The following is a 9,404-nucleotide window of genomic DNA, read 5'->3' on the forward strand; positions in this document are numbered from 1 at the left end:
CTTCTCCCAATTGCACCCCTGCAGTTGGTACATGTGCAATGAGGTATGGGTGATGTTCATTGAAAGCCATTCCGATAGCATGCAATTTGGTGTAGTAACCGGACACAATGCTCCATCATGTTGTGTTGTTGTGAGGATTGTTGTAGCTCATATGCCCGGGGTGCACTTTCCTTTCCGAACCTTTCTTCAAGATCATTCCAGATGTCCCTAGTTGTGTTGGCATACGCAAACTTGACGTTCGATCTAATATCCTTCTCCATTGTAGTGGTTAGCTAACCCTTTATCATAGCATCAAAACATCCACATCATGTGGTTTTATGATTTTTCTTTCTATTTTTTGTTCGTTCCATCGATAAAGCCGATCTTGTTCTTTGCGAACAAAAAAAATTTCATCTCTTGTGACCAATCGTTGTAGTTTCCATTTGTCAAGACGTCATTCACATCCATCTGTTTATGATTCTCGCTTGAATCGTGCCATCTCCGGCAAGTTTCTATCGCAGGTTTACAATACCATAAAGAATTTGATGTTCTGTAAACTTGTAATCTTTCATTTAATACGTGAAGTTAAATACAGGGTAAATCACAAATAAACTAGGAACTAAAACAAATATAAGGACCTAGATAAACGACATAAACATCAACTTAAATATCAATCTAATCTGATATAAGATAATGACTATCTACTAAGATAAGTATTTCCTTTAATATTTACATACAAATTCTGTGAATGGCATCGAAGAAACTTTTATGGAATTTGTATATGCATAAAGTATCGTACAATCTAACCATAAGATCAAAGTGGAGAATGCAACCCAACATATACCTAATCACCTAATGAGAATGCGTTCTTCAGGAAACAGAGCCAGTATCTCACATATGCTATGATCAGTTTGCAGAATTAGTCCATGTAGACGGAAGCCGATTTGAGGTCACGTTCGGCATGTTACGAACATTAACGTCAACAGGCAGCATGCGGTATTCAATATCAAGGTCTCGGAAGACTTTAATCATTTCCTCAACTAAAAGAGCTCTTCGTTGCCATCTTTCACCCATGTCTTGGAAGTTTATACGATGTGAAAGCCATATCGATATCTTCAACCGATTCATGTCCTCTACATCTCTCAAGACAATCATAGGTGCAGGGTACCAATGGTCACTTTTCTTCTCAATATAGCTGCAATCACATCAAACCGTTATTCAAGATTTCAATCTATCTAAATAGACAATCATTTGTTATTCAGCATCACTTCTAAACTAAAAGGAAAAATGGCCAGTTACTCACATTCAAATAGTTTATGTAGTCCAAAAAAGAAACTATCATTATGTATTGTGGGCATTTACTCTATATAGACATCGTTTATTCATTAACCATTTCAGAAAAAAGATTAGTATGGAGGTATACCTTGTGATTCTCTCTTTCATTAGAGAAATCTTTTCAACAGGGGTTGATACATGTACACAAAATTCCACAGCATCTCCCATATCAGGACTACGGTAGTAATTGGCAATAAATTTTGTGGCCAAGACACTGTTCGGATATATGATTTTGAGGTTATCGTATCTCAAGAAAACCGTTGTCAATATATTCATTTCCTCGACTACCATCTGCAATCCATAAGGTTAAAAATTACAACCATAACAGAAACGAAATCTATAATGGCAATGTGAAAATTTATGGGTTAAATGCCAAAAAGATTTTTGCAGTATAACATCCTACTTTCATTTCTTCTTATTACATTATTGTACTTGAAACATCTATAACCGATTAAAGAAATGATATTAAGATATAAAGTAGATAATTTCATGATTATAATTAGATATTTTTCAACATAAAACGTCCTTAATAGAAAAACAATGGAAGTTAAATGAAAGTAAGATCCTATACATACAGTGATAAATGAAAGTATGCCATTATCCCTTGTATTTAGCTCAATAACGTACTTTTGTTTATTATAGCATCCTACTTTAATTTATTCCTGTTACAAAGTTGTCATTTGAAAATCTACCCAATTTTAGATATGTTCTTAATACACAAACCGATTCTCACTGCTATATTTGGATAGATTTTTCAAAATATGACATCCTAAAAATATATAATTGAAAGTACAATGCTATAAAAATTGATTTGACTTTCTTAAATACAAAATTGTAATAGGGAGAAATGAAAGGAGAATACTACAAATAGATAAATAAATGGAAGCATGTTGTTATTTCTTATGTTTACCTGAACGCCATCAATTTCACAACGATCACCAACATCAAACGGATGCATTACAAACAAGAAAATAATGGCTTCGAATGTCGTCTTGCATGTGTTACCAAACACAAACACAACCAAAAGCAGTTGTGAACTTAGGAATATAAGAAAATGTGTAGTCGCAACTTTAAGTATAAGAAGCCAGATCACAATTATTATGAGGCCGACAGCCATATTCAACATTTGATGGAGTTTATTTACAGCCGTCTTTGTGTCATTGAGAGACAATGCAAGAGCTCTTCGTTCTCGGAATACATTAACCTAAAAAAAACGAGGTTTTATGAATTCGATTAAGCTAAATCATTGTTGAGTATGAAAAAAAAAAGATCAAAAAGAAGAAAAATGGACGTACCACCCAGTTCTTTAGAATTGCCTTACTAATTCCCTTGGTTTCACTTTCGCAATCAAAGAGTCGGATTGCCTTCAAGGCTTCATCGCCTCTTAGAAAACGCATTAAATCCACCAGATAAATACGTCTGTGGAAGCAAAGAACAAGTTATAGTGAAAAGATAATCCCTAAACTAACAATTACGTAATGATTAAGTGCAAGAAGTAGCAGTTTACTCTCTTTGATTTGTTTATTATAACATCTTACTTTCATTTCTCCTTATTACATGAATTGTACCCGATTATAGCAATGTCATACAAATAAAACGCTATTTTCACTACTATTATTGGACAGAAATTTCAAAATTTAATGTCCTAATAAGAAAAAAAAAAGTTGAAAGTATAATGCTACGATTGGGTAAATTTTACAAAATATAATGGTTGGAAATTATTTAGAAGCACAATGTTGTAACATAAGTGAAAGTAGGATATTATAATACATGAATAAACAAAACTATGTTGTTAATTTTTGTATTTATGGTAATGCAAAAGGATTTTAAATCACAGCTGAGCCCTAGGTGCTACAATCCTTAAGGTCATCCGTTCGTCTAGGTTGCGTTTATTATACGGGACGAGAGGACAAACTTTTCAGGGCTATTATTTATGATGTAAGACAATGACATTCACGTCTTTTGCACTAATGAAAGATCGAAAGTGAGTCCATGTCCTACCTTTTTGGTTGGAAAAAAATTTGCATTTTTTTCCTATTCACATCATTCTCGGTGCCAGACTATCAGTCTCAATCCAATGCATGTTAAATATAATTCGACTTGTTATCTCCTGACATGTGCAACAATGGGACCTTAAAGAACAATGGTCAGTTTATCTCCCCTAATATGTAATACCTATGGATTGACAAATCCCTGATTTATGTTATGTTCTAAACAAATTAAAACACCAACTACAAATCCACTACGTTGACATTATTTGTGACAAATTTGAACATGCAATTGGTAATCACAACGTGAAAATAGAATATAAAACTTACTTGGAGCCTCTGTTAGCGACATTACAAAATATTTTCTTGGCTGCAACCTTAGCTTGCTTTTCATTCGTGATCTGCACCATAGACTCATCCTCATCACATGTCGAGCGCAGATGCTCATCTAAAGTAGACAAAACTCCTGTTCTAACAATATTCATCAATCTTTTCATATTCCAAGCCGATATATTCTTCTGATTTAGCCTATGCAAGTGATCAATCGTGATCCCCTCATCAATCTTCTTAGGCGTATTGGCTCCAGAAAATAGGCCACTTCTGCCAGCCACCGGAGTACTCGTTCTTGAAAGTCCAATAGACCTTCCACTTTTCTTGAATATATTCGCCTTAAGATCGGGTGGCAAAGTGGCACCAGCGTTCTGAAGCTTTTGAACCTCTGCTATTATCCGATCTTCCTCTTCCCTTTCGTGTTCAATCTCAATCAATGGTGGACCCGAAAGGGTTTCGATTACATACTGATTAAATAGAGATTCTTGAATTCGGTCAAAAAACGTGCTCACATGGAAAGAGGACGCAAGAACTTTGACTAGCAACGTTTTCAACAGCCAAACAATCGTACCCACCAAGAGACATACCCAAATCTTTGTCACGTAAGGCAAAACGTTTCCCTTCATCATGTGTTCGACTTTTTGGTCGAATATAGATTCCCAAGCAATCAAAACTAACCCTAACCAAATGCAATTTTGAACAGCTTTTCGCAAACCGTATACAAAATACAAAACCCTTTTCCGCAGTAAGAAATTTCGTTCTATCAAGATTACAAGAATCCTAATCACCCACCCAGAAACTAATCTTCCACATATCAAAACCGATATCATAACCTCCCATTTCCATAATACAAGATCATAGAGTTTCTGATGCTTTAAATAAGGAATGGTGAGTGTACAAACTAAAACACCAAGAATCAGGATTAAACTAAACAATTGGAGTAAAGTCCATTTGCTATACCTCAATTGCCTATACCCATCTGGCAGATCATCGTCCAAAAATGGATCCTCTTCATCGATTTCACTACCAACTTTCCCTAGTTTTGATGGTGTACTGGACCTCTGATCTATCTCCGGTGGATCGATTAACCTAGAATTCGTTCTAGTCCGCATCAAGTTCGATTTTCTCTTGAATGAAGCGTTCCCGGAGCAAAGCACCACTTCCTCTCCACCAGTAACACCGCCACCAGCACTACTACGACCACTACCATTGGATCGCAGCCGCGCTGGTTGTGGCTCAATCACCTCTTCATGAAACGAGACTCTAACTTCCTTTGGCGTAAGTATGCCGTAGTTATTTGGACTCTCGGCTATCCTCGATAAGACTCCAGATTCTTGCGGCGACGTCATAGCAGATGGTAAGAAAACCAAATCATCAACGTCTTTCGAGAAATCGTAACTTGAATCTCTCCAAACTGTGTTGGGGTATTGCTGGTCTATAACAGAGCTGAAACTGTACGACGCCAGCCGTGCTTCTTTAGTGAAAGGAAGATTGGTGTTTGTACCCTTTCCGATGTCTTTCCGGTGTTCACCGGAATCCGGAAGCAACGCAGATGGAAACATGGTGGTACCAGCAATGGTGTAATCGTTTTGGTGAACTGGGATTTTCTTTTCTTCAGGGTCCATCTGTAGTTCGTATTCTGATGATTTGTCGAGAGATTTTGTGTATTTGTAGATGAAATGTAAAGGGGTTTGGAGAATTTAAATAAGAAGTTTAAGACAGACACTGTGCACCAAAGCAGATGATGAATCATCAAAACAGAAGCAGCTACTGATTTTCAAAAAGATCAACGCGGTTTTTTTTCTTTTACGAGGGAAAACCGGAGAAAACCCTTCAACTTTATGTCAGTTTGCACTTTTAACACCCAGCAAAACATGGTTCAGATAGACCCTCGAGTTTTATTTTGAGTAAATTACACGAATGGTCCCTATGGTTTGGGGTAATTTGCGTGTTTGGTCTCTAACTTATTTTTTTAACTCGAAAGGTCCCTACTGTTTGTTTTTGTTACGCGCTTGGTCCCTATCTCATCTAAAAAGACTATTTTGCCCTTGATTTTTTAACTTGTTTAAATAAACACACCCCAACCCCAACCCTCTTACATTACCCAACCTAAAACATCATTTTTTCCTATTTAAATAATAGTCTTTTTAGGTAAGACAGGGACCAAGCACGAAACAAAAGCAAAAAGTAAGGACCAAGCGCATAACAAAAACAAACATTAGGGACTTTCTGAGTTAAAAAAATAAGTTAGGGACCAAGTGTGCGAATTACCCCAAACCATAGGGACCATTCGTGTAATTTACTCTTTTATTTTCTATTGAAAATCCTAGGGATGAGCATAGGTGGGTTTGGAACGGTTTTTGGTTAAAACCGAACCAAATCGTAGAAAGTCGGTTTTTTGGTTTTTAAACTCATATGGGTTTGGTTTTTCGGTTTTCCGGATTGGGTTTAAGGGTTTTCAGTTTTAAAAAGGTGGGTTTAATGAGCTCCTTTTTTCTGATTTTCGGTTTCAAAGTATTGAAAGTAGGATGCGATAAATGGTATTGTATCTATTTTAAACATACTAAATTAAAGAGTACAGATTCTAGTATGAAGAACGAGTAAGAAAAGAGAACAAGAATTCTCGCCGACAAGTCAGTGGCGAACAACAATGTCAACTATGAAGAACGAAAAAGAAAAGAGAACAAGAATTTACTTTACGTGTCGTTTGGTTCGCTGGATCCACCGGAATTAGAAGGAACTGGAATCTAACTCCATCACTTTCCTTTTGTTTGGTTCAAGCTTTCAAAATGAATTGGATTCCTAAATGAGTCAAATTTTCCTTCCAATGAGGGAAAATAAATTATATCCAAAAACTTAAGGAATTAAAGTTCCTTTCAAGAGAGAATGTTGAATGTTACCATATTACCCATTTTACTTTTAGCACTACATATGAAACCCCTTTATCACCATCACCACCATCTCCACCACCGCTACACACCACCACCACCACCACCTCCACCGCCACCCACCATCATCACCATCAGTACCTCTGCTACCACCACCCTCTACCCACTAGCACCGTCACCTCCACCAACATCGACCACTACCACCGCTACCCACCACTGCTATCACCACCTCCGTCACAACCACCACCACCATACATCATTGTCGTTACTACTCGATACACATCACCTCTACCACCACCTACCACTGCCATAACCACTCACCACCACCACCGTCACCACCTATACCACCATACGACCTTCCACCTCCTCCACCGAGACAATACCCATCACCGCCATTACCTCTGCCACCATCACCAACACCTTCGCTGCCACCACTACTAACATTTTCGCCACCACCTACATCATCACCACTGTTACTACCACCAATGTCACCTCGACCATTACACCACCCACAACCTCCGCCACTACTCATGACCACCACCATCACCATCACAGTCACAATTACTACCGCCACCACCGTCATCACCTCCGCTACTACCATGATCACCTCTGTCGCCATCAGCACCACTATTGGCACCATCAACACCACTGTCACCATCACCGTCATTTACTAATTTTATAATTTATAGAATATATTTTTACATAGACATTATAAAACAAAGTAAAAATATGCAAAAAAAAAAAGGGAAATTTTATCATTTTATATTATTTTGGTTTCATTTTCGACCAACCAAACATAATATGGAATTTGATTCAAATTTCATTCCTGTCAACCAAACAGAATATGGAATTTGATTGCAATTACTGACAAATTCTAATTCCTTCAAAAACATTCTGCGAACCAAACGTCACCTTAGGGATTTAACTCAAAGGCATATTAGTCTAATTAGATAATAGATGTCGTCATATTGAGTACTGATATTGATTATTGGGTCATTAACATTCAATAACTCATTACATATTTTATTTTTATTATATATTTTAAAAATTCAATATGTAATATATGTATAATAAATATTAATAATATTTAAAACATAATAAATAATATATATATATATATATATATATATATATATATATATATGGGTCGGTTCAGTTTTTATTAGTATTTAGTTAATAGTATAATAAAGTTAGTTAAAACACAGTTCCTTGAGTTTGACACTCGTTCTTACCATAGCTATATAATTGCACGATTAGGTACACTGTCTAGTGTGTTTAATAGTCTAGTGAAGGAAATAACTTTTATAAATTTAAAAGTTGAATAAAAATATAAACACATTAAATACACATCAATTACAAGCTGGTATCAGAGCCTTGGTTTGAGGGATTCATGCACACTTCATAGTATGTATGGACTCAAACTAAGGAATAATAAAAACTTTATAAAAGAAAATTATTTTTCTAAAAAGGTTTTTATACAGAAAAGGGTGCGATGGATACATTAGTCAAGCTCAAGTATGTTCCCAAAATACTCATACATGTATGGTATGTTTTAGTATGCTTTTATATGAATTGCATCCTAGTATAGGGCTAATTATTTGTTTAGGGTACATAATAGTATGCTTGATAGGAGAAATTTATTTCTATTCTTGTTATGAGATTAGGTGCCTTAGGTTTTGTGTTGATACTAGAAATTATTTGATGAATGTGTTGGATTAGGTGTCTAAGTCCATAACTATAATTGGTATATACTTAAACTGATAATAACACATTCCTTTTGGGTTGCCCTCAAAACTAGCAACTGGACTGGATGACTTTTGGAGAGAGGTTGAATTTATTATTTGATTAATAAAATAAGATAATTGATTTATTAAAGTATTATGAAAATAATATATTAATTAGAAATTATATTATTTAATTAATAGTTAATCAGAAAGTAATTTGAATTAATTAAAAGTGCAGGGGTTGTTTGGCAATTTATTGATAGTTAAGGAAATGGGCTCTAGAACCTCCCTAGAAGAGGATGGAAAAAAAATCTAGGAAGGCCCTAGAATTTTCGTCCAATGGCTCTTGGATGGGATTTCATGGGATGCTTGGTCCATAAGCTAAAAGAATTAGGGTTTCCTCTTAAAACCTTAGCTTTGGCTCTAAGCTACCTCACCTATTTAACGGGTCTTACCCCTTCTCATTTTTGGCCACATAATTCCTTAGAGGATTAGTTTGGATTCTTAGCTCTCCTTCTCATCTCTCCTCTCACATTCTCTTGCTTAGTTTAGGTGTGAACCATTAGAGGAGTGACACTTGTGACGCTTGCTCTCAAGGTTTCAAGAAGACTAGGATTTCATTTTTATTGTTATATAACAATCAAAGGTATGTTTTTCTAACCCTATATCTAAATTTTGAAAATAACATAGGTTTCCGAGGGTTTCCCAATTGATGTTTAAATTTTGCATGTTTAATTAGAGAAACCATATATCGGGAAAATTAGGGTTGAATGCACACATAGGTTTTTTTCTTTGTTATGCTCCAAACCCTTCAGTGGTATCAGAGACTTGGCTGGTTTTCTATTGAATTTGATTGCAATTGTTTGAATTTGATCAATTAGGGTTTATGGCAATGAAATCCTAATGGACTAGGGTTTTCGAAATTAGAGTTGCTTAGGCCCTAAGTTTCAAAAATTTGGAAAGGGTTTTAACCCTTTCCCTTGATGGACACATCGCAGTATATTACAAAGTCATCCATGCCCTCTGGCAGGGCTAATATTGGCGCCTCGCACAATCTTTGCCTCAACGTCTCAAATGCGGCTTGATGCTCAGGCCCCCAACAAAAGACCACGACTTTCCTCCTTAACCGAGTCAGGGGCACAACTATCTTGGAGAAGTCT

General features: G+C 36.1%; 2 protein-coding genes across 2 annotated transcripts; both read right to left on the minus strand.

Moving 5' to 3' along the window:
• Positions 1–527: 527 nt before the first annotated feature.
• LOC111889538 (mechanosensitive ion channel protein 8) lies at positions 528–5,371 on the minus strand. The gene is made up of 5 exons (XM_023885687.3): positions 3,633–5,371; positions 2,610–2,733; positions 2,225–2,518; positions 1,403–1,605; positions 528–1,174 (listed from the first exon to the last, which is right to left on the minus strand). Exons 1-5 carry the CDS (start codon positions 5,255–5,257, stop codon positions 886–888), a joined length of 2,535 nt encoding a protein of 844 aa, XP_023741455.1. The 5' UTR covers positions 5,258–5,371; the 3' UTR covers positions 528–885.
• A 1,447-nt stretch (positions 5,372–6,818) lies between these two features.
• LOC111889515 (glycine-rich cell wall structural protein 1.0-like) lies at positions 6,819–7,187 on the minus strand. The gene has a single exon (XM_023885665.1). It carries the CDS (start codon positions 7,185–7,187, stop codon positions 6,819–6,821), a length of 369 nt encoding a protein of 122 aa, XP_023741433.1.
• Positions 7,188–9,404: the final 2,217 nt, after the last annotated feature.

This window comes from Lactuca sativa, chromosome 2 (assembly GCF_002870075.4).
Source record: "Lactuca sativa cultivar Salinas chromosome 2, Lsat_Salinas_v11, whole genome shotgun sequence".
Classification (NCBI taxonomy): domain Eukaryota; kingdom Viridiplantae; phylum Streptophyta; class Magnoliopsida; order Asterales; family Asteraceae; genus Lactuca; species Lactuca sativa.